The sequence below is a fragment of the Xiphias gladius genome, chromosome 1 (genome assembly GCF_016859285.1).
Source record: "Xiphias gladius isolate SHS-SW01 ecotype Sanya breed wild chromosome 1, ASM1685928v1, whole genome shotgun sequence".
In the NCBI taxonomy this organism is placed as follows: domain Eukaryota; kingdom Metazoa; phylum Chordata; class Actinopteri; order Istiophoriformes; family Xiphiidae; genus Xiphias; species Xiphias gladius.
Window position 1 is genome coordinate 18,797,208 of NC_053400.1, and position 26,097 is coordinate 18,823,304.

Below are 26,097 nucleotides of genomic sequence, written 5' to 3' on the forward strand. Positions count from 1 at the left end.
CCAACCATCTCCGGAAGTGTTTGTCGTTATTGCTTGAGCTCACGCTGCCACTACAACCGACCGCGCGCTGGTTCAGCTAGCAAGCGAGGAAGATGCTAGACAGAAATGGCGGTGACGGCAAGGCGAGCAGCATGAAGTGCTGATGCATTATATGGATCGAAATTTAAGACTGCTAGGACAACGTTGGGAAAATGACAATGACGTCGAAGTAGGACACCTTTTGTAACTGTCATTACAAACCTACAACACCTTCCCGGGAGAGTTTTCATCTTGTCAGCGGAGGAGAGAGAACCTCACCGGGAGCATGGCTTCTCACGGCAACCAGGTAGCTAAGCTAGCTGGCTAGCGTTAGCCTGCAAAACAACTCCTGCTGCAGGCCGTGTAACGTTATTTATAGACTCACCACTGCCCCACATTTGTACAACATTCAGACCTAAAATAGTGCCATACTGTGTTAGCAATTCGGTCAGGTGCTTGTTTTTATTTGAAACATCTGACGTGTCGTGTCATTGAAAATGTAAGTACTGAAAAGTGCTTGCTAATGCCCCTCTAAGCCTCATTGAAACACCACCAGCATGGCAGCTAACAGGCCCCGGGTCCCTCCATTCAAAAGAACCAGCGGTACTATTTGTTGCAGTTGTTAGGACATGACAGCCACGTTTAGCTAAATAACATGAAAACATGCTCAATCTAAACTCAGTGACGGTTTGGTGTGAAATCCCCCAAGTGTCATGTGTTATTTCTCAGAGAAAAAGTGACACAGAAAACTGCTGCGTGTATGCATGGCCCACCTGCTCAGTGCTTCGAGAGGCCTTCCCCCAGCGCATATTTTCATAACTGATAATAAGTACTAATTAGTTTTGCTCTGAGCGTTTAAGAGGCATAATAAGGGTTTTGTGCAGTGTTTTTCAAGTTATGATTTTCTGTTTCTAAGCACCTGTGAGCTACGATAAAACAATCTCCTACTGTTCATTTAGCCTTTAGCAAGCTAACAGCTTTGCACAGGTGGTGTGGTTATACTTTGCAGTCAGTCCGCTAGCTGGTTAGCTTAAATAAAAATGCGACAGTGTGGGCCTTCATTCATAGCGAAGATTTTTTTGATATGGAAAGAGTTAGAAACGTGATTGAGCTTGCACGCTGCTGGGAGGGTGTGCAACTATCACGCTGCTCTCCGTCTGACTTGGATTGTAGGAAATTTAACAAGTTTGGTGTTATTTCTGAGGAGGTTAGCTGTCATATGGGAAGGCCCATTTTGAAGTCTAGGTATACATGCAGACATGCCAGGTCTGAAGTTTCTAGTAGTTGACCGATTTAAAGTTGAACTTGTGATTTAATCCCCCAAAAAAAAAAAAAAAAATCCAATCTAGGGATACATGCTTTATTGGTTTCAAATTCTGTCTGAAAGTTCAAGAAACGGAGCATGTCTGGCAACCATAAGAAGGGAAACCTCACCAAACACTTGATTCTGCATGCTTTCACAGTTCCTGGCCTTAAATTTGAGTGTGTCTATTGGTTCACTGTTCAGCAAAGTGAAAGCATAAGGGGAAAAGCAATCTCAGCTTCTTTCAAACACAGTCGTCAGCCTTTTCATGTCTTGCATGATGACCAGTCAAAGAATACTTGTCCTCTCAAATGAATGTTACATGTACCGTTTCATACTGAATTATCTTACTATGATGGTGCATTTGTTATATTTTGTATAAATGGCATAGAATGACTAGTATGGCATAGAAGAGATTTTACATAACCAAATTTAAGTATTGACAGACAGGGCTCCACCGTTGCCCAATTTACTCGGGCAACCGGATTTGGACCCCTATCAACTATTTAGTTTGGTTTGGTTGTCCCTGTTGGCAACTGTTTTTCCTGTTTGACAAAAACTCCCCTTAATAGAACACCCTCTGTGTGGACTGTTGAAAGTGTTGCTGTCACATCGATTTACTCTGTGAGAAATTACCAATATATAGGAGAGTGGAGTTAAAACAAACCAAAAGACTGTGAAATAATAACTGAAATCATGTCAACCAAATCCAAACAAAAGAAAAGTTGTTAAACAGGTGGGGTTAGCCGAATAATCAGAGGCAGAAAAAGACACTAGCAGAAGATGGGACATCCCTCTTCTGAGTGTGAATTTAGCACAACAGTTCACTCTACAAATATTTATCAATACTGTTCTGTATCTGCAGCTGCAGATTTTTTTTAAAAAGCAGCTTTAATCTGACAACTGGCAAATGCGACACTATGCGGTAATATTCTGCTTATTTAGTCTTGCTAGTAAGTTATAATGTCAATGTGCCACCTAAAAGTAGTATCCTAACATATTTTTTCATCTAATCATCTAAAGCTGAGCCACTGAGAGAGATTACAGTGGATTAAAAAAAATTTGGATTTTTTTTTTTTTTTTTTTAATAAAGGCAGTGCCTTGTTAAAATAAAATCAGTGAGATTAGTTACGGTTACCTCCTACAATGTTGCAGTTACAAATACAGGCAGTTAATACATTTCCATACATTCAAGAAGGCCATTGCAGGATCATAAGAAAAAAACCTATAAATTAAAATGATCCTTCTCTCTGTTTTAGTTTTAAGTTAATTATGAAACAGTTTGTCAGTAATTTGTGGTGAACCACTGTCAATGTAGATGATTGTTATGGATGCCAAAGTGCTCTCCACCAATTGAAGAAAAATCCACCATCCATTCTGATTTGTCCCCAGAAACCTTAAGTCTTATTGGTGTAGTTCAGGTGTTTGCTGTAGCAATTATCGCCTGTGTAGCTACAACATGTTACAGCTTATACCTCCATGCCTTTACAAATTTGTCTTCCAAAAACTATTAAACACATAAAGGAACCACACTTTGCATTCAGTTGACATTTCTTTATTACACTGAAAATGGCAACTGTAGTTTATTCCTTTATACTCAAACTAGTAAAACAGTGTAAACGTGGGAGCTTCCTCCCAGAGCATGAACACGTGAGTGCCTGATATTATTCTACTCTCTTGAGATTAAAAATTCAGTCAAGTAGAATTTTCAGAATAAACCACACTGGCTCTGTTAATTACCATTCTAATAAGGAGTATGTCATCCAATGGAATAGTATATCTCTTAAGTGCTTTTGCCACTTTTAACTGTCATTGTGACATTCTCCTTATTTTTTAATGTCCATTTTATAGCTCAGCCCAGTGTTTCAACAAAGCATAAATCTGTGAGAGGGATAGTAATCCTCACCATTCCTCTTGGGAAAACTACACACTGTATGCACAAACAAATCAGACGTCCATCGTCCAAGTTGCCCGTAGTTTTCTGCTTAGTCATGCCAAATGATTATACAATGAAAATGCACAAATTCAGTGACATTGCTTTATTCCAGTCGTGCTACTTAAATCCAGACTGAAATATCTTAACAATTATTGCTTGGATTGCCATTAAATAGGATGTAGACATTCATGGTCCCTGTGTTATGACTCCTAACATTTTGGTCATTCCCTGATTTTTGATTTATATATATATATATATATATATTTTTTTTTTTTTTTCTTTATTTTTTCTTTCTTCCCCATCTGGTCTCATCTACAGATCAAATTTCCCACATCAACACACATTATCGACAAGATTTATGTAAAACTCATAATGATCTTTCAAATTAGCATGTCACCCTCAGCACATCACACTAACAGGCTAAATGTTAACATTTTATATTTCCATTTGTAAGCATGCTAAGATGCTAAATGTTAGCATGCTACTTACAATTGGATATCAAAATCTTGCAGAACAAAAAACTAGGACTGTAAGTAAAGGTTATTTTCATTTTCAATTAGTCCACCAATTATTTCCTTTATCAACTATTGCAAAAACTGAACATTATTAGATATATAAAGTAGAATGTGTTGTATAAGAGTGTATTAGTTTTGTGTGTTCATAATATAGTTGCAGCTCAGTGTGTATAGTAATTAATGGGGACTAGTCAAGGAACAGCAGAATTGTGATTACCCAGTCATTTTTAATTTGCACATAACAGCACTTTTTTTTTTTCCTTCGGATAATCAATATTAGGTTGGGGGCGGAAATTGTCATGCTAATACCATCCTTGTAGCTTCAAAGCCTAGTAGGCATGAAAAAGTTAAAATAACTTTAATCAGAATAATAGAAAACTGAGATGGTTTTTTGATGGCTTATTGATAATCGTAGCAATAAATGTTATTGCCACATTGTTGAATTCCTGAGAGTTGTTTTTGTCTGATAGCACGTGTCTTTAAGCAGAATAAATGACAATAATTCCTTTCTTCCAGTGTCATACTCCTTTATTTCATGCCATGTAATCATTGTGTCACCCTATTACTACATCACACCAATATGCAGGCACAGGCATGCTCCAGACATTCATTGAAAACTAGTCTGACCTTATTTGTAGTGGTGCAGCACAATTTTCATGCTCAGCCAAGTTGTCCATTAATAATGCTGCATACCAGTTTAAGAGAACAAGCACAGTAGTGTGGGCTGTATCCCTTGTTATGGTTAGAGTACACAGATTGTCTGAGCAGCAATCAGTTTTTTGGGGGATTTCATAGTTATGTGACTCATTTAAATCCAAAAAGTCTAATTTGTAATAAGTAAATATTCACGGTCACGATTTTAATGATAGCTGATAGTGAACAGAATTTCATTTTTCAGAGTTGTTGGGTTAACTTGATGGTATTTTGAAATACCACCCAGGTATGTATTGTGTGACAGCAGATAAAAAGTTCATTGCTTTGTGCATTAGGTTTGAACAACAATGTCATGTAGAAGATTGCTGAATTGGGTTAAATATCTAGATTTATGTTTTGACAGTTTCACTTCATGTTGATAACACATGACCTTTTTGTGACCCTAGAGTCAGTTTTAGGGATTTTTGTGTGTATTTTGAACAAAGCTGTTGGTAACTAAATTTTCTTTTGACTATTTTCAATAGCTCACAATTGTAGATCAGTTATAGTTGAAAAAGCTCTGAAGAGAAAGTATCAGTAATGATGTTAATTTATGAGTATCAATCTCTGGAACATCCTGTTGTTCTGAATATTTGTACTTGAAACTTGCGAGACATAGTATAGCTTAGCTTATTAAAAATATACATATTATATTGTAATACTACTCCAGCCCTGCTATGTTATGTTATGCCCTTCCTACATCCCTGTTTTGTGTGTGTGTCTGGTTCTGTGTCTGTGTGCATGTGTGTGGTGTCGTCACTAAACTGTTGAAATCATACAGATGGCTAATTTGTTGTAATCCTCAGTCCAAACGAACAGCAAGGGAAGCTTAGTGTGGTACGTGTGGCACGCCTGCAGAAAGAAGCAAAGGGACATTCTTTCTGTTGTGATTGTATTAGCCATCCTGAGGCCACTGGATTATGGCTGGCTGTTTGTCGCTTGTAGTGCCATTTCAGCAATGTGGGCCCTCGCGTGGGGGCCTCGTTTGCAAAGAGTTACATATGCTTGAGCTGCACTTTCTTTTCTCTGTGCCTCCCCTTTCATGTTCCACTGTTTATTTCACTGGGAGGATTAACGGCATGGCTAGTGAGTTCATTTCACCTTTTCTCAGTCGGTTTTTGTTTTCCATGCTCATGTGGACACTTAGGTGGTTTCCCCTGAAGCTCTAAGGGTCATCTGTCAGGGGGGCAGCACAGCTACAGCTAATAAGATATATGAAAATGGAATGAATAACTGGGATATCACTGAGTAATAACAGTACAAACAACAATGTACTAAATAGATATGTGGAATAATGGGATAGCAGGCTAGAGCAATAGTGCATCCTGCTATTCAGTGATTTATTTAATTAAATTCTGTACAGAGCACACCTGTGCAGTTCTCTCTACCCTGTTATTAATTACAGAGCCAATTCCTGTTTATAGGCTTGTGGGCACTCAAATAATTAAGGTTATCCACACAGACAACTCTGAGTGCAAATTGACTTCATTTGGGTGACGGGGCAGAACATTCTGGTTAACCTGATGGATACGAGCACTTAACCCATACATATGGTTGGGGGGGGGGCTGTTTGGGGAGCCTGAGTTAATTGCAAGTTAATTAAATGGTTTGTTGTATTGTTATCTACAGGTAAATATTCTGTCCAAGCTGTAGGTCAATTCTCTTTGCTCATCCTTGTAATTATTGTTTAGTGCTGAGAGTAATATTTTCATTATATATTACTCTGTAGATATTTTTTCAATTTTAAGTGATTGATCTTTGTCAAAAAAAAGAAAATGGTCAGAAATGCCTGTGCCCCGTAGTTTTGTAAAGCCAGAACTTGTTTTGTGTAACCACCAGTCCAAAACCCAAAGATATTAAGTATATTATCAAGACACAAGACAAAGGAAGGCAGCAAATCATCACATTTGAGAAGATATAACTGGTGAAATTTTGTGCTTGGAAATGTGACCAAAACAAGCAATCCATTATTAATAGTTTCCAGTTCATTTTCTATCAATCAACTAATCGTTTACTCAACAAATTGTTTCAGCTCTAATAATTTTACTCTTTTTTTTTTTTTTTTTTTTTTTTTGGTCTTTTTTAAAACATAGCTCACTGTATGACTTAAAATACTTGTGAAAAGCAGTGTCATTGGCATGGCACTCTATCCACTTATCTGTTTAAGATTTTAAACTGAGTTTTCATAGTTTGTGATTCTCTGGCTGAGTAACTGACTGACTGGGTTAACGTCAATTAGTCAGAAATCGGGTTATGTCCACATAAATATAGGAAAATAAATGTAAATAACAATTTGGTAAAGTTTTGTTAAGTGCGCCACAGGGGTTCAGCAGTCATTTTAGAGGCTGTAGTTTGTTGTGTAACTGAAAAAAATATCTCTTGTGTCTGTGAGAAATTTAGCAGTGTTTATTATACAAGCAATCGGCCACCAATGCTGTTATCGTAAGTGACCGATTCATCATTTAATTACTGACAATATACTGCTCCAGGTTTCCAGCCAACATAAGGAGAACGAGTTAGCAGAGACTGTCCGGATCCAAGTTGTTTTTAAAATCACAAGCACATTAAGTCAAATGTCTTTATGTTGTCTAAATGCTCTCCCTGCATTCTTAGTTTCATTCTGTCAAAAAAAAAAAGTACATGAAACTAAGGTTGGCTTGTTTTGAGGGTGAGTATCCGCTGTTTTCCTTGTTTTAAGCTGTGGTAACAATTTACCACACTGTCAGTCCTGGAATCAAATCTGAGCTCTTTGTGTTCATGGTTTATGTATAACGCTGCGTGACTCATCACTTCATGTTGTACTTTACCTTTAAACATGCTGGCATTGCTGTCTTGGCTGGGTGATAGCTGACTGTAGTAATTGCCCTTGTACCTAAATATCTAATGACAGCACCTTTTGAATCAGTTCCAGTTCTGTGGGAGAAGGTTCTGTACTTCACTATGTATATTATTTGACATTTCCATTGATTCATTCCTTTATATTGATGCATAATGTCATGTTTTGGGACTTTTTAAAGGTGTGCCGGGTAATTAAGGATCAGTTTATACGTTTTTAATCTACACCTTGTCAGGAAAAAAATACATATTTTGAGAAAAGTGGATTTTACAATATTGCCTTTATTTCAACTAATGGCTGTATTGATTTCTTCCCACAGTACATCTTTGGGGAATTCAGCCCTGATGAGATCAATCAGTTTTTTGTGACACCACGATGTTATGTCGAGGTAAGCAGATGGATTACAAAGAAGCAGTAGGAGTCATTTTTACATAAAAAAATCATTATCACACAGGTAGCCATGATGGTTGACCATTTACAAAAAGATATTTCAAGGAAGATCTTCTTTTACAGGAAGCAACGGGGTTCATAGGAAATTTTAGTAATTTTTTTTCCAAACACTTAAACCCGATACTTTGAAACTGAGGCTCCAGGTTGGCTGAAACATGTTATCGCAAAGGTGCCACCATTAAGTGACAATAGTAGTTTTTCTAAAGGTCTGTGTTGTTCCCTTTGAAATGACTAGTGCCTAAAATGGCAGTTATTGCACATAATTCTGAAATGTTTGCTTTTTTCCATTTCAGATGGTCTTTAGATATTCAGCTTACAAATTTTATCCCCTTGCCAATGCTACATCTCATGTCAAAAAAAGCTTCCACTACTTTACAACCCCTTTTGATTGTTACACTTTGATGTTTAGTTGTCTGAAAAAGTGCTGGTAATTCAGATGCAGTTAAAAATGGAATTCCTCAATACTGGTGAGTTGTTGTTTTTTTTTTTTAAATGTTTTTTAACTTCTAATTTTGCACTTTGTCTCCTCAGCTTCCCCCGTTCAATGACAAAGTCCCGTGCGTCAGTCAGTCTTCTGGTATGTACAGTTCATATACCCTAGATTGCTAGACAATTTGTGTATTTATTAGCATCAAAATACCCTACCCTCTCTTAGGAAATGACTATTCTAATGCTCTTAGTTGATATCACTGTAGGTTTTCAGAGCAGGTTTTTTAAAAATGTAAGCATGAAGCCCAGGCTGAGCTGACCTGACTTGCCTGACAGGGTGATGCTTTTCATGTGATTTTTTTTTTTTTTTTTTTTTTTTCATATATTTATACATACAGTTCAGTACATATTGTTTCAAAAGGATTACAAGTCTCAGTAGATGTTGACCACGTTATTATTCTAAGAATACGTCAGCCATTTTCATTCTTTAAATTTCGAGCCACCAAATAAAAAAATGTAATAGCAGCCACCTTTCTTTGTAATGGTACTCATTTGCACGTGACATTTGCCTTACCTTGATTTGTATTGATTATTTAGGAAGTTACTGCACTCCTGCTGTACCTTATATTATGGAGTCTATGGGACTGCAGGTTTGCGGTGAGTTGAGGAGTCTGACACCCTGTGGCTTGACTAGCTGTTGTACGTTTGCTGTAAACCTCAAAATCCAGGTTTCAAAAACTGGTGGCTTTCTAAACCTTGCGCCTGTATTCTTTCTCTTGCCTGTTGGTAAAATCTGTAGAGCTTTGCATGCTCAAGATACTGCTAAGTATCTTATCTTCTCTTGCATATAATGCATTTTCACCACTGTGGGGCTCCAAGTTGAATTAAAATCGGATTGAATTTAGGTATGATTTAACAATCATAGCTTATTTGCTATGGGCATAGTGATGATTTTATGTGGTTGCTAACATGTCTGTATATATTTATCTTTACATCGTTAAGGTATTACTGTTAAATGCATTTTACAGTCATGAGGTGCGATTTCAGTAACACTAACAGAAGATCTTTTAATCCCAGTAGAGGAAGTAACTGCTGTTTTCATACCCTCTTAACCCCTGCAGAACATCAGGGTTTACAGTTTGGGTAACCAGTCAGCTGTGTCATAATGGAAAAACTTTGATTTTTCTGATTTGCACTTACTAATGTTTCCTGTTTGTTCACCTTTTCACTTTGCACCTCTCACCGCATAGTAATTTACTATTTAAGCTGCTATGCAACACATTTTAACTAAATAATGAAGTACATTTGTTTTGTAATGATGATCTACATTTGTTTGTGTGCATTGCTGAAGCAGTTAGTGAGACTTTCAAATGGTAATATAAAAGTACTAAATTTTTTACTAAATCATGCATGTTGATGTACATCACTGATGTGCAGTCTATTATTAAAACTGTTCACACAATCACTTTTGGTATACATCTATATAAACAGTGTTTTCATTCCACCTTTATTTCAGGGCATTTTGATGACAAAACACAACTAAGGACATATCTGAATGTGTAAACTTAAACTTAGTTTGCACATGTGAAATTAGCTCTATTTGAGATAAATATCCACATGAGCAAATGGCAACCTTTTTTATTAAAAAAAAAAAAAAAATCATATGTTGATCAGAAGTTGTCATCAGTATACATAAACTGTGGAGTATATGGTTCATTTACATTTATATGGTTCATGGTTCTTTTCTTGATGATATTTGAGTCTAGGTCTCAAATTGTCACCCAGCCATCATAAGTTTAAAAATGCACATTTGGAAATCTATGAATCCTCCAGAACTGGACTTCTATACATCTATAAAACAATATTCTATAAAACTTTATTATTTGAAGGTGGGTAGTGCCATACAGGGAAGTGTAAGGTAGGCCTGTTGTGTCTTCTAGTATGCTGTTCTTTTGTCTTGCTCTGTTTTGATGGTATGCTATCTTGCATCACTTTAATCAATAATTAATAGTTAAGTAAATCTAGGCTAGCCTAACTTTTTATTAAGTGATTCATTAATGATAAATTTTAAAGTGAAAACTTAAAAAAAAAAAAAAAAAAAAAAAAAAAAAACCCTCAGTGCTGTATTGTCCATTACTCTTACAGGTTACATCAAGATCCTGTCAAGGGACCTGGTCTTGACTCTATTTGAAAAGACAAAATATGCACACCTTACATAAAACTGAGTTAGAACGACTAAATACAAACTTAGCAACACATAATAAATGTTGAATGTGAACACTTTGCTTTTGTGGCAGTTTAGCCTAAACGGTCCAAAATGCTTGACTACTTATACAAAACATTTGTTTTTTGTTTAAATGGTATACAATTAAAGTGAACTGTTTAGCATATACAGTAATTGAGACAACAATTTTTAATTCTTAATTTTGGATTAATCTAATGTGCAAATCATCAGAACCTTGATTTAAAAATTGTTGCAAGAGAATACTATTTAAACCAGGGCAATTAACAAATTATCCAGTACCACATACACGTCTATCACAGCTTTCCAAGTCTGATCATTTGACGGCTGGCTGCTCATATTTAGAAACAGAGACATTATCATAAAAGGATGTAATAGAATTTATACCCACAACAGTACATTGTAAACCCCCCCTCCCCAAATTGGAAATGTTAAATGTTGAATCATTCCACTCCAGGGATTCAAATAAGCCCTGAAGGAATGTGTTTTAGTCAAGCACAGACACAACAGTAGTTGTTGAAGTTAAAAATATGTCCGGCAGGATTTATTTCTTTTTATCGGTACTTCTGATCCTGTCAGAGAGCTCCCACGACTCCTGCTGACTGATGGTTTATTTGTTCAGAAATAAAGATTTTATTCCAAACTCTCCAGCAGAGAGCAAAGTACAAAGGTGTCTGTTTTTTATATTTAGGGTTTAGACTGTATTTACAGACTAAACTTAATGTTTCTAATTGATTAAAATGTTATCTGCAGCAGAAGACTATCAACGCATTGAATTTGGCGTTGACGAGGTGATGGATTCCAAGCCCATTGGGGTGAACGATCCTTTATACAAGGTGTCAAGCACCCTCAATCCCCAGGCTCCAGAGTTCATCCTGGGCTGCCAGTCAGCGCAGAAGGCCCAACAGACCGCTCCTCCAGCAACTGATGTCCCTGATGGAACCCACTTCAACTCGCTGGATGGCCCTGACATCGAGGCCTCAACCCTGGACAATCACCAGGCCTGCCAGGACATGGACGGACTACCTGGTGGCCTGGGACAGCGAGAGAGGAAGAAAAAGAAAAAGCGACCACCGGGGTACTACAACTACCTGGACCCATCAACTGGCAGCAACAGCAGTAGTGCAGCAGATGGGACGTCTGTGACAGCACTGGTGAACGGACATGCACTTGGTGGCCCACACCACTGTGCTGAGGATCTGGATGGTAAGGCATTGTCAGGGGCTGAACTCTCCACCCCTGGTCCTGTCTCCACAGCAACATCAACGGCTGCTGTGGCTTCGGCCATGTTTGCCCCGTCATCCACTGCCAATCAGAGGACTTGTGATAGCCCTGATGATTCTTCTTTGGACTTAACAAGTGGAGCTGCCTCTTTATCAGATGGCAACAATGCAACTTCCTCCTCTTCATCCTCCTCTCAAAGCAGAGGGATGACAGAGGGACCGAGGACTGCAGATCAGCAGCCAGATCATTTGGCTCCACAGAGCCCTGAACTTTCAGATACTCCACACAGCCCCCGCTCTAAATCACCTATTCCCCTCTCAGCTGCTGTGGCCACCCCCTCTGTCGCCACTTCCATTACGACTACTGAACTGGAGGGAAGGGAGGTAGCAGACAGTGGGGTGGCCAATGGGCTAGCAGAACGTGAAACTCCCATCAGTGCAGATGGACACAAAGAAGACTATGAGAGTGGGGAGCAGGCTCAGCAGGTCTCTCCAGACTCTGCTGCCCAGCCGGTAGTGACAGAGCAGGCCCCTTCGCCTGCTATTCAAGCTGCACCTACTGCCAACCTCCCAAAGTCTTGGGCTAGCCTCTTCCACAACTCCAAGCCTCTGCCTGGGGGTCCTCAGGCTTTTGTGGAGGTAAAGAATGTTGTGGAAGTTGTATCTCCCTCCCTTGCTACACCAGAGCAGCCTGAGAAAGTTGGGGAGGTCAAAGACGGCCCTGTCCACGTATCAGAGGATCCAATGGCCCCTAAACTTGCAGGTATTATATGAGGATGCTCGTATATGTTTAAAAATAACCTGTCATACCTGTTTTATGTTGTTTCATCAAAGTTTTTTGCTGCAAGAGAAATGTGCATTGCTGCTAAATTCACTTCCCATCCACTTGGTGGCAATGTTGAGACAATTGTACTGTTCCTACTCCTTCTGTTCCTATATGAGTGTAAGTTTTTGAACATTTGATGTTTGAGAAGAATAGAAATTCACTTCATATTCTGCTGCTGATTATCCTATACCCTATATGTATGAAGTTTGAGCAGCTCGGATTGCTCAGCAGTGCTTAGCCACAGGGAGAGGTTATAGACATGTTGCTCATGTTCTAGAAATTCAATAAAATAACACTAGATGGTGCCACTACATCCAGAATAGCTGTCAGACAGTAAGTCATAAGTCACATTTGTGTAATGCACTCTTATCTCATTACCCAACACCATTATAAGTAGGCAGGGAAAACCTTGTGAGCAAAGCACGTTATCCTCAGAAAGCCTCAGCACAGGTGGATGCTCTTTCTTGTTTTGTAAGGATTCTCTTATCTTGTAGAGGCATCTTCTTTTGGACAGTACACCTGTGTGTCCCCTTTAAGTGTAAATATTTAAAGAGGGACATGCAAATTGAAATATGAAATGTATATTTCATATTTCAAGTTGTTGTGAGGTGTTTATACGTGGTGGTCGCACCATCAATTAAGGATGCAGTTTAGATATCATGAAATACAAAAGTTAACTTTGCAGTAATAAATTGTCAAACTATGTCTTTTATAGTTGCAAGTTAGATAGAATTTGGTCATTCATGTGTTTAACTCTGAGAGAGAGATATAATACACTGTGAATACCCTTTTTCTGTTTCTTAGGGACATTATAGCCTGCCACAAACACAACACCAACTGGTACATTTGCTGTTTAAAGACAGATTCAACATTTACTTGAGTGAAACCGTGTCATTTCAGCCAAGAGGTGAAAAGGATTTCTTGAAACATCTCATTAATCAGGTCAGGCTAGAAAATAAACTGAGGCCAGACCATTGTGGTTTGGCATCATGTGGATCTGTTGAAGTTAACAGACAAACAAGCACAGTTAAATCTGATTTGAGATCACTTTAGGGTTCATTTATTTTAAGAAATTGCAAACAGATACAAGATGTAAAGTATTTTGCTGTGACAAGTCCTTCTGAACTGTGTTTTTTCCATTCTGTCTCTTAAAAGCTGTGTGCAGTATTTGTCTATTTAGATAAACAGTTGTTCTCTCAGAAGGGTTTGGGAACTTATCAGAGACATCATTTGTTTCTTTCTCCCCAAACACAGCAGGTTTGAGTTCCGCTTTGAACACAATCCTGTTAAGTCAGATCTGCTCTTATTCAGCACTGTCTCTTCACTAAGATACCTAGCACCTATTGAGTGTAACTAGAGATTCAAAGTTTTCATTTTACAGTAACAATGTGTTCCTTTTTGAGATGAAAAATTTACTTACGCATGCTTATGAACCAGAAAATCTTATGGTTGAATTTTTATCTGCAGAACATAATTTCCTTAGCTTGACAGCCATCAGTCCCAGCCTTTTGAATGTGCATTAAGCCTTAGCATTGCAGCAGATGTTTAATTGGGTAACAGATGATCACGGGTCTGTAAAAGTACAAATGGGAGACCACAAGCAGATCTATAGTCATGTACTAAATAATAAATTGACCACAAGTGTCATCTGTGTGTGTTCCCTGTACGTGTAAAATGACACACACAATAGATGTTTGAAAAAGAGCCGCACTCAAAGTTCAGGCGATGCTCTCTGATGCTACAGATTTCACCCACAAGAGAAATCTTTGTCAATCAGTATGACCAACTGGCACTTCTTGGTTTAAAATACTTAGTACTTATTTTCTTCTTGGCCGTTAAACCATGTTACCTTAGGACATGTTCAATAACAACGTATAACAAAAAGTGAAGCACTGGCGCATGATAAATGGATTCTAATTAAAAAGGCACATACATTTACTACAGAGAAATGGGTCTGTTTAAAAACGTGTTTATTCCAGTGAAAAATTAGCTTAGAAATCACCCACCAGTGGTTGGCTTGTTCTGATAATACCATGGCTTTTTTTTAAAGCAATAGTTGAATTATTTACAAGTACATGGTATGTAAGTAGAGGGGGTATGATTGAACTTACTGATGATCCATTTGTATTGCATAATGTATTTTTTTGTTTTTTGTTTGTTTGTTTGTTTTTTTTGTTTTTTTAAATAAATCGTGTGAATGTCCACGTTACCATGGGAGCTGTGTTTTCTAATGACAGTCTCCCTTCCTAGGCGTGGTACAGCAAGTTCTTGCTCTTACTCCGACAGTCTTTTGTGCTATTGTCACAAGAGGCAGGAATAGGAGGACGAACATTTGTTTCTGTTCAAATGAAAACTCTCTTCTTGTGATTCAGGAATGAATAACTGTATTGTGATATTCACCACTATATCACAGTTTTACTGACTGAAATTATGCACCCTCAAAATTGTACTGAGATGGATTTTCATTGTTTGTTGTGAGATTGTACGAGGCTCCCTCTTTAAGAACATTGTGTTTGTTTGAATCCCCAGAACTTATTGAGAATGTGAAGTTGATACATAAACCAGTGTCTTTGCAGCCGAGAGGACTGATCAACAAAGGAAACTGGTGCTATATCAACGCTGTATCCTTTCACTCAGATTTTTGCACCAACTTCTTTTAACTCTTCTGACCTTTTCTATGGTTATGGCTGTTGATAGCATGACTTGCTCTTATATTGGTGCTAAGCCAAATAGCACCAATGATAAATGGAGGCAAGTCCCAGACAAAGCTGGTATGTTTTTTTAAAAACAATGTGCCATTGTGAAATGTAGTTGTTTTTCTTTGGCTGACACTTGCTGAGGTTTGAGTTTCGGCTCTGCTTGCAAAATTTAATTTTTCTTTTCAGGAAAGCCATTACTAATCTTTTTTGTTGGTGTTTTATTGAAATTATAACCACAGCGATTAGTTGATCAACAGAGTCAACTATTTTGATAAACTGATTTTTTTTTTTTTTTTTTTTTTTTTGATTTAATTTTATTTGTATTTTTTTAAAGCAAAAGTGCAAAACATTTGCAGGTTCGACCTTATCAAATGTGAGGGTTTGATGTTTTTCTCTGTTTAATATCACAGGAAAATAGACAGCACCTTGGACTGCAGGAAATAATATTTGGCCCTATTTTACGACATTTTCTAGGCAAAATAATTGGTTGAGATAATAATCAGCAGAATAATCAATGATGAAAATAATTTAGTCGAGGCCCTAATACAAACCAATGAAAAATTTGAGACCTCTCACTCCCTCACTATGATTAGATAAACTAAGAGAGTAAAATTCAAAAGACATTTGTATTTTTGAGCCACAAAATTACAACAGGAGTTTGATGAAATTAGAATTTATTCATCTATTTGTATCAAATTAGAAATATTAAAGGAGCGTGTCGTATTGCTTTTCCTACACTGTTTTCCCTCCCTGACTATGAACACTCAGACCCTACAGGCCCTGATTGCATGCCCTCCCATGTATCACCTGATGAAGTCCATTCCTCTGCATAATGAAACGCAGAGACCATGTACCTCCACACCCATGATTGACAACTTGTAAGTAGCGTTTCTGCAAGCTGATATCAAACTGTTGAAATGTGTTTTGCTCAGACACACAACCATTGATTCTTTGTCTCTGACAGTGTAAGGCTGGTGAATGAGTTCAACAACATGCCTGTGCCATCTAAAGCCAAACAGCAAGGTGCGTTGTGACACAGTACGTCCAAAGACATTTGGTGTTATTTTCGTCAGGATCACTGATGCTGGGAAATTTGTAACTGTGTCCACAGCTGCTGGTGACAAGGTCATGAAAGATATTCGGCCTGGTGTACCATTTGAGCCGACTTACATTTACAGACTCCTCACTCTCATCAAGTCAAGTCTCTCTGAGAAGGTAGGCTATGCCGCCTCTGGATATCCTGCATTACATATTCACCTGCAACGCAGTGCGTCAAGATATTGCTTTTTTTTTTTTTTTTTTTTTTTTTGTAATGATCACACTCCTTGAATGCATTCCTTCATCTTGAATAGATTGTGCTTGAAGGGAGTCTTCTTGTTTTTTTTTTAATTAAAGACTTTTTTCAGTTCAGAATTTGACAACTTGCATGAACTGCCTTTATTCAGGCATTACGCATGCTGAGTCAGTTCTTACTCAGTTTTAATGAATGATCTTACTTAACTCTGAACGTCATCTTTTTATACCTAATGAGACTTACTCTCATCCTGTCTCACTTGTAAAGCATGCTTCCCTGTCTGTGTTTTACCTCAATGAATGGCTGTGTACGCACATTCATGTGTGCACTCTAGTGTTTTAAGTTGACAGTAGGCATTTTTTGTAGTGTTTTAATTGGTACTGATGTGCTTATGCTCTATACTCAGGGCCGACAAGAGGATGCGGAGGAGTATCTTGGCTTCACTCTCAATGGATTGCATGAGGAGATGCTGGCATTGAAAAAACTAATCTCGCCTCAGGAAGAGAGTAAGCATCTTTAACCACTTACAAATCAAAACCATATCACAATGCAGATAAGGTCATTACAGATATTTCTTTATTGAATTCATCTTTTTCATATTATTGCTCTTCTTTGTGTTTAAGTTAAAGATGTATTCTGTTACTTTCTGCATAATCAAACAGCACCCAAGTAAGTGAAGGATCTGTTGTTGAGTTTGTGAAGTTTTTGTGCTACTTGTTATTGGGTTTCACTAAAATCAAAAAATCAACGGCCATCTTGGTAACATGAGCAAAATAGAGTGGAGAGTGTCTGCAAAAACAGTTAACATGCAGTTTATGGATACAGTATATTAACAATGTTCCAGATTTTTCTTGTTAAAAGTAGTTTTTCAAAATGAAACTTGTATCATCGTCTACTTAACACATGATAAGTTGAAATGTTGAGTTTCTGCAAGTTTTATACTGACAGGGGATTCCGGAGAGTTCATTTTACTTACTTCAAGGTACTTTGAAGTACTTTGGTTGTCTGACCTCTAAATAGGTTTATCTTTTAGTGATTTTCTTTTTGTTTACCCCCCCCCCCCCTTTAACAGAAGCTCCTACACCCAACGGGCCTGATTCCCAGCCAGGTGTTGAGGAAGATGTTGCTGATAAGGAGGAAGAGGGTAGCGAGGATGAGTGGGAGCAAGTGGGCCCCCGAAACAAGACTTCCATCACTCGCCAAGCTGACTTTGTCCGCACACCCATTACTGATATCTTTGGTGGGCACATCAGGTACGTTGACAGATTGTTGAGAAGATGCGTTTCAGAAATACCTTTTGTATTTATATATTTTACCTTTGTATTGTCAACCCTGTGTATGGGAAAGAATTCTGATGGCAGGTGAAAATATATACTGGTATGTTTTTTTTCCTTTGTGCATAGTTTGTTAGAAATTTGATAACATGGCTTTATTCTCTTGATGGTTATGAAATCTGTTCCCAGTTAATGTGCTAACCTTGGGTAAGTTACAGTTAGGTACATCTAGTACCTAGATGTATTTGGACAGTGACACAATTTTCATAATTTTGCCTCTGTGAACCACCACAATCGATTTAAACAAAGCCATCAGGATGCGATTGAAGCGTAGACGTTCAGCTTTAATGCAAGGGGTTTAACAAAAACATCGCATTAACGGGTTAGGAATTAAAGCCGTTTTTATACATAGTCTCTACTTTTCAGAGGCTCAAAAGTACTTAGACAATTGACGATTGATCATTTGCATGACCAGGTGTGGCCTGGTCTGGAGTTGGTAGCTGTTCATGGGAACTCTCAAAATGCAGTCCAAAGAGGTGGCGATGCAAATGAAGGAGGCCATCATTAGGCTGAAAAAACAAAACCCTGTCAGACAGATGGCAGAAACTTTAGGAGTAATCAACAATCTGGTACATTCTTAAAAAGAAGGAATGAAATGGTGAGGTCAGCAAGACCAAAAGGCCTGGAAGACAACAAATGTGGATGATTTCAGGATTCTTTCCTTGTTGAGGGGAAGGAAAAAAAACTTCAAAGTATGATTGTCAAAGTGTACAATAAAGATGCCTTCATGAATGTAGATACAGAAGGTCTTCCATAAGGTGCAAACCACTGGTAACACTCAAGAACAGAAAAGCCAGATAAGACTTTGCCAGAAAACCTCTAAAAAAGCCTGCCCAGTTCTGGAACAAGGTTCTTTGGACAGATGAAACTAAGATAACTTGTACCAGAATGATCAGAAAAGATGAGTATGGAGAAAGAAAGGAACGGCTCACAATCGAAAGCATACCACATCATCTGTCAAACATAGTGGAGGCAGTGTTATGGCATGGAAATGTATGGCTGTCAATGGAACTGGGTCACTGGTGTTTATTGATGATGTGATTGCTGATAGAAGTAGCAGGATGAATTCTGAAGTGTATGGGGCTAAACTATTTGCTCAGATTCAGCCAAATGCTGCAAAACAGAACGGTTCTTCACAGTACAGATGGATAATGACTCAAAGCATACTGTGAAAGCAACACAAGAGCTTCTAACGGCAAAGAAATGGAATATTCCTCAATGGCCAAGTCACTCACCTGACCTCAACCCAATTGAACAGGCTTTTCACTTACTGAAGACAAAACTGAGGGCAGAAAGACCCAAAAACAAGCAGCAACTGAAGGTGGCTGCAGTAAAGGCCTGACAAAGCATCTCCAAGTGGGGAAACTCAGCATTTGGTGATGATCATGGGTTCCAAACTTCAGGCAGTCAGTGACCGCAAAGGATTTTGATCCAAGTAATAAAAATAATTCTTATATGTATAATTATGTTTGTCCAATTACTTTTGAGCTTCTGAAAATGAGGGACTGTATAAAAATGGCTGTAATTCCTAAACAGTTAATGCAATATTTTTGTTAAACCCCTTGAACTAAAGTTGAACGTCTACACTTCAATCAAATCATGACGGCTTCGTTTTAAATCCATCGTGGTGGTGTACAGAGGCAAAATGACAAATTGTTTCACTGTCCAAATACTTATGTACCTAACTGTATATTAACTTCATGTGTGCATCCTGGGTTGGTTATGCAGCTCCTGACGTAAAGTTTTTGACCGCTATTCATGGTCATCACAAATCGGTCTAGTCCTTCAGAATAACAGCAACTGTGGGTCCCTTGTGGTCAGAAGTCTCGACAGCAAGACGTGGGGCACCCATCCACAAACAAAGGTCTTAGCTTTCAGACAAATTGGAAAGTTAAGAACTTGTGCGGGTGTAGCTTGCCTAAATAATATGTTCTGTGAGGTTCTGGTCTGGCACAATCCTGGTCTACACTGGTTTCACAGTGTCTTAAAGGATTATTTTCTCAGAAATGGTTGCGACCAGGGAGAAATGGAATACAGGGGTGTATGTTTACAGAGGGTAGTGTGTACACCCACTGAGCTTGGCTATGACCCATGGACTTCTTTAGGCACTAGTTGTTGTCATTGGTTTGTCTTGACGAATCACAGCAACAATTTGAAAATTCTTTTGCCCCAATTTAAAGTCTTGTAGTTTAACGATTTGACTGTCAGGAGCTGCCCGGATATTATTTTTTGTTTTGTTTGTTTGTTTGTTTTTTTGTTTGTTTTTTTTGTTTTTGTTTTTTCCTTTAAAATTTCGTGGGTCAAATGTTATTAGAATAAGCCTGAAATAATTAATAAAAGTTGAATCATTGCATGCTTCCAGTGTCAGGCGTTTAATCTTAGACAGTTACAGTTAGAATTATGTTAAAACACTCTGTAAACAAATAATTGCAGCAAAGTAAGTTATGAAAAAAAGTAATTGTTTCGGTGTAGGTGCTGAAAGGCATCTCATTGGCACTGATACTGAAATACTTTAAACATTAAGCTGCCTCAGTTATATATGGCCTCCCAGGTCCTAAATGCCTTACTGGTATTTCTTCAGGATTTTTAACTGGGTGTTTTGTTTCTTTATCAGATCGGTGGTGTATCAGCAGAACTCTAAAGAGTCCGCCACTCTGCAGCCTTTCTTTACCCTGCAGCTGGACATCCAGTCAGAGAAGATCCGCACTGTCCAGGAGGCTCTAGAAACCTTGGTGGCACGGGAGTCGGTCCAGGGCTACACTTCTAAAACCAAGCAGGAGGTATGCAGAAAGTGCACTTTCAGGCTACATTTTAGTTAAGATCAAAGTCATACGTTTATCACATTACAAAATAAGTAATATAAAAACCACATATTAATTATTTTTGTGGTATTGATTTCTTTTTGGTATTTTAGTAATTCATTTGGGTTATATTTACTGATAGAGTGGGCAAAACATTTATAGTGCTCAAAGATATTTGTTATAGGATTTACTTTAATAGAAAATTTTGGTGGTTGGCATCTGCACTGACAGTTTATCATACAAATGAAAAGTATTGTTGGCCACTTGAATTTTCTTCACAAATATTGGAATTGTTGCCTTGGGTCTGAGTGCACAAGACCTCACAACTGAGGAAAATACTTGTCTGAAAACAGTACAGACAGTGAACATTAAGCTGGAACAACTGGTGCAGGGAACATCTGCTCTACAGCTGCATAATGGGCATCTTTGAAGTGTTTTTTTTTTTTCTTCTTCTTCTTTCGGTGACATAAACCTATTGTTAAAGTCTTTATCATTTTAGAGCCCATTAAATTTGGTCCACAGCCTGACACTTGTCTTTTATACTTTGAAAAGCCCCAAAACATAGTGATTCATGAGTCACTGCTTTTAAGGGTTCAGCAAGTTCTTTGTATTTCCAACAAAATGTTACCTCTTGTTCTGTACTTGTTTCATTCTCTTTCCTGTGTTGTTTAGAAGATTTTTATTGGGCTTTATCGTAAGTCTACAGTTACAAATTGTTTTGTGAGTATTTGAAAATCTAACTTTTTACCCTTGGATAAACTTCTATTGCTATCACAGTATGTTCTCTGACTGCTCGACTTTCTCTGCCTTGTGTCCTCATTCTCAGATTGAGATCAGTCGGAGGGTGACTTTGGAAGAGCTGCCCCCTGTGCTGGTGCTCCATCTTAAGAGATTTGTTTTTGAAAAGACTGGAGGCTGCCAGAAACTGACCAAGAACATTGATTACCCCGTTGACCTGGAAATCAGCAAAGGTATGGACCCACACTAACCAAAGACACATAACCATGAACTTTGACTGTTGCAAACTCACTATACTGTGTCTTCATGATCGTAGTGTGGTCCCATCAAGGTCCTTTTCTGTGATTATATCTCAGAATGTGTACATATGTGCATGCAGCAGGCAATCATTTTAACGAAAGCTGTCCTTTTAAAATATTTTTCTGAAGTCGAGGTCGCCCAATCACGACAGTCTTATTGAATTTAAGACACATGCACAAGATACAGTTTACAATCATAAGAACTCCAGCCTCGATAAGAGGCCATGTTTTCAAAAAAAAATGCATCAACAGGCTTATTAATTTTAGCTGTAGATAATTAATTCCATGAGTTGGCGAGAAAAAAACCCACTGTCAGTACTTTTTACACTCGGAAAAAGATGGTTCCCCTGAGAGGGACTAATCTTTCTGAAGGGGAATAATCTATAAGTGAGTGATCTGTCTGCTCGCTTTGGCAGTGATGCATGAAAATGACACACAGTGTTATACTCCCTGATTGAATCGGATTGCAAAATCAGGACGAGGTTCAGAATGAATCAGGATAAGAATTTTGCACTGAAGTTTGTAAACCCCATAAATTTTCATACTTTTGTGCAAAAACAACTTTAAAATGAAATAATTTTTCTGAGACCTACTACATATGTTGTATATGACATTTAGGAGTTTTTAATGAATTTTTCATGCTGTGGTTGCAGTTATTCAACAAATTCCTCTTTTTTTTTATTTTTTATTTGTACTTTCTCACTTGAGAAATGCTTTTAAAAGACTTTGCAAACTCAGAACAATGTCTCCAACTGACTTTCAGGCAATTGTGCTGTTTAATTGAGTACCCTGCTTCAGCAGGAAAGGCACAATTCGCTCAAGTCTGCAGTGTAAATCTTGCCGGGCCAGCAGCATAACATGGTGTAACACATTCTGTATTTAATTATAATTTAAGCAATGGCCTAAAACTTTTTGGTCTAATCAGCTGATTTTTCCTAATTGTGATTTCCTTTCAGATCTCTTGTCTTCTGGAGTGCGGAGCAAAGTTGTGAAAGGCCAAAGAACTTACAGGCTCTTTGCAGGTGTGGTTGTTTTTTTTGTTCTTTATGTACTTCAGTCACATTGGTGAATCTGCTCCATCTACTCCTTCACCCACAGAAAACAACAGCTCTGCTAAGTGTACTTTAAGAATGGTTGTCCCTTCCTGTTTTCAACCTGAAAACATCTGGTCAATAGCAATCTTTATTTGACATGAAGTATTTTAAAATCACAACAAATGAGAAAATTATTTTGGAATAAGTCTTTCTAATTTTATTTTGGTTTGTAAAATCCTTACATCCTGCAGTGCTCAACATTGAAATAAATGATGAGTAATGACTTTTAAAGCCTTTTCTCTAATGTCTCCTTCTCTGTCTCTCAACTTAACCAGTTGTCTATCACCATGGGAACAGCGCGACAGGCGGTCATTACACCACGGATGTCTTCCATATTGGTCTTAACGGCTGGCTGCGCATTGACGACCAGACAGTGAAGGTCATCAACCAGTACCAGGTGGTGAAGCAGACTGCGGAGCGCACCGCCTACCTGCTGTACTACCGCCGCGTCGACCTGCTGTAGACACACACATAGACACCGCAACATACACGCAAGAATGCCCGAATATATTGTCAAACACACACAAAACATACATCCTAAAAATGCACTCGTTGACAGTACAGTACACCTACACATGACACAAACACACCAAACTAATGAACAGGAACACTGCCCAACTTGTTCTCTTGCAAGATTTTCCTCCTCCTTCCCTCCCCGCTTTCCTGAGAACCAGCTTTTCCAGCACCCTTTTCCTCGTCTTTTTTCTTTTCGGAAGAAGAGAAACAAGCTGCATTCACAAAGATTTCCCTGTGACTGCTCTCTCTTCTCTGTGCACCACTGCTGTGTTTTGTTTTTGTTTTTTTTTTGGTTTTTTTCTTTTTCTTTTTTGTTTTACTTCTAAAGCAGCAAGAAAGGACTGTTGAATAGACAGAGGTTGGGCTGAGGTTACAGGTTAGGACCTGAGACTCACCTGACTGAACCCACAGCTTGGCTCAGATAGCAAACAGTGGACTCACTCACACAGGAATAACTATCTACCACAGGCTGCAAGTGGACTGCTGGGGTAATTTCTCTTGTTTGAATTACCTTTTTTAAGGAAATGACCTAGAAATATCAGTGTTTGCCTTTTAGTAAAAGAGAACTGTTGACCTAAAAAAATGCCGCAGTTTAAAAGCCTATCTGAATTTGCCCTAGTGCATTGAAAAGGCCCAGCACCAGCATTATCACGAGTCTCTCCTCCCAAGGCCAGATTGTCTTCTTCGCTGCCACCGACACCAACAAGTCCTCCTCCTCCATTTCCTCACTTTTACGATGCTTTTAAATCTAGGTACTTGAGCCATCAAAAACAGGAAAAAAGATGGGTGGTACATTGGATGGAAACGTAAAAGCTTCTTTGTTTGAGAGATCCTTGTTATGGTATCTGGGTTTAGATTTAGAAAGACTATTAAAAAAATATTGATGCGCTTTAGAACTTAATAACAAATAAGCTTCTGTGCACAAAGTATAATAAACTGATTGATTAAGATATGACAGGCAAATGCATATTTTGCAAATATTTAGATTAAAATGTAAAAAAAAAAAAAAAAAAAACTAAAAAAAAAAACTAAATAAAATCTAGCAGACTGAAAACTTGTTTGGGTCCTAAAAGACTGCGCTAGTTTTTAGACTCAGTTCTTGCACTGGAGAGATGGCAACCAATCAAGACAGATTCCACTGCAAAATCTTGCCCTTGTTTACTTTGTACATTTCCTTCTTTATTCATTGTTTTTGTCTTTTCTTGTCTAAAGGTTCCACCTGTGTATGGGTGGCTTATCAGTGTAGTTCTGAGCCACACCACCCGTCTTACCCCCCAACTGAGCAGAAAGTGGGGGCTGCCTTAGGTTCAGTGTGTGATGTTTTTCCACTCAGTGTACAAGTCTAACCCTAAGCAGGCGGCAACAGCAAGTCTAATGTCTGTGAAGAGTTAGGGGAATGTACCTGACACCTCTTTATTTTACTCTTCTGTGGCTCAGCGTTTCCTCTGAGTCAAAGGAAACTGAGTGTTGAGGGGAAGTGGGACTACATCTGTGCTACACTCTGCATAAAGACCCCGGACATGCGCACAAAGGAGATAGTGTTTGCTTCTGTTGAAGATATTGATTTTTGGATCATTCATTGATTGTGATGATTTTTGTCTGAGTTACTAAAATGTTTTTTTTTTTTTTCTTTTTTTTTTTTTTTTTGGTCATTGATTGGATGTCCCCTTGCTCTCGCTCCTTTCAGACAAATATGCTTGCATTTGAATTGGTGTTTGAAAAGAAAATACACAGGCTAAAACACAACAATGAATAAAATTGATCTAGTTCTTTGCTTGATATTTATTTCCATTTTGTCATTTTCTCTTTTCAGATTTTTTTTTGTTTTGTTTGTTTGTTTGTTTGTTTTTTGCTCAAGACCCATTTCATTCCAACCACCAGTGCCACAATCTCAGTATTAACACTTTACAAAATGTAAACTCAAGTATTTCTATATGATTTAGGCTTGTGTTCTTGGACTTTAATCCAAAAATTCCTTTCCTTTGTCCCAGACAGACGTCACTTTCTCACACATACCTGTCCATCAATAAAAACAAGGTACACAGTTGAGAAGGCGGTTGTCCCACACTTTTGTGTTTCAGATCAGAGTGCAGTGTACAAGCGTTTTCTCATATTTTAAGAGCAGCACACGGATAATTTAAAATGGTCCTTACTTGGTTGTAAGTTCAGACTGATTAGCTTCAGTCTTTCAATTTAAAATTAAAGTAATAATTTTCAAAATGACCCATTAAATTGAAATTATTTTTAGCTTCTGTGTGATAGATCATTATGTTGTGCATATTGACTTTTCTTGTGGGTTTCAAACTCAGAAACCTTTCCCAGATAAACCAAAGGAAAACATTATATAGGCCCTCTTGCCTTTCCTTCAATTTATATTCAAACTTTACTTTGCCTTCTCCATCCAACGTCTTGTTGCCATGTCTCGTCACAGTCCATGACTCATTTCACAAAGGAAACAGCATGCTGTTTAGACAGTCAATACATCTTGCAACTTTAATGATAGTTCAGTTGTGCTGCTGGCTTTGTAGTCATTTCTGCACAGATTGTGACATTGTTGATTTGCATACTTTTTTTTTTTCCCCCCCTTTTAGAGAATGTGTAGAAGTTGGGACTTTGAAATGGACAACTTGAGCTTTTTGTTGTACAGTTTTATCTCAGTCTCTCATGGTCAGGAAATGTGCTGGTAAAATGCTTCAACAATGTCTCTTTTCAGTATGTGCTCCTAACACTATTGTCTGCTGGGAATTGTTGGGATATTGACCTAAAAACTAAATCTATTCTGTCTTTTAATTTTAAGCCTCCAGCATTATATTTTGTTTATTGTTCAAATAAAAGATTGTGCAAAAAGCAA

The 26,097-nt window shown here is 38.0% G+C and overlaps 1 protein-coding gene across 4 annotated transcripts; it reads left to right on the top strand.

The window, feature by feature from the left end:
* usp10 (ubiquitin specific peptidase 10) lies at positions 1 to 26,097 on the top strand. Of its 4 annotated transcripts, none has more exons than XM_040126343.1 (15): positions 1 to 325; positions 7,621 to 7,689; positions 8,283 to 8,328; positions 8,778 to 8,837; positions 11,176 to 12,408; positions 15,001 to 15,092; positions 15,939 to 16,048; positions 16,135 to 16,193; positions 16,282 to 16,385; positions 16,871 to 16,970; positions 17,537 to 17,717; positions 20,413 to 20,578; positions 21,426 to 21,570; positions 22,593 to 22,658; positions 23,006 to 26,097. In XM_040126343.1, the coding sequence occupies exons 1-15, from the start codon at positions 305 to 307 to the stop codon at positions 23,191 to 23,193; spliced, it is 2,640 nt and encodes an 879-aa protein (XP_039982277.1). In that variant the 5' UTR covers positions 1 to 304; the 3' UTR covers positions 23,194 to 26,097. The 4 variants fall into 4 exon arrangements, with proteins under 4 accessions (XP_039982277.1, XP_039982281.1, XP_039982290.1 ...); XM_040126347.1 differs by having other exon boundaries at positions 11,179 to 12,408; XM_040126356.1 differs by lacking the exon at positions 8,778 to 8,837.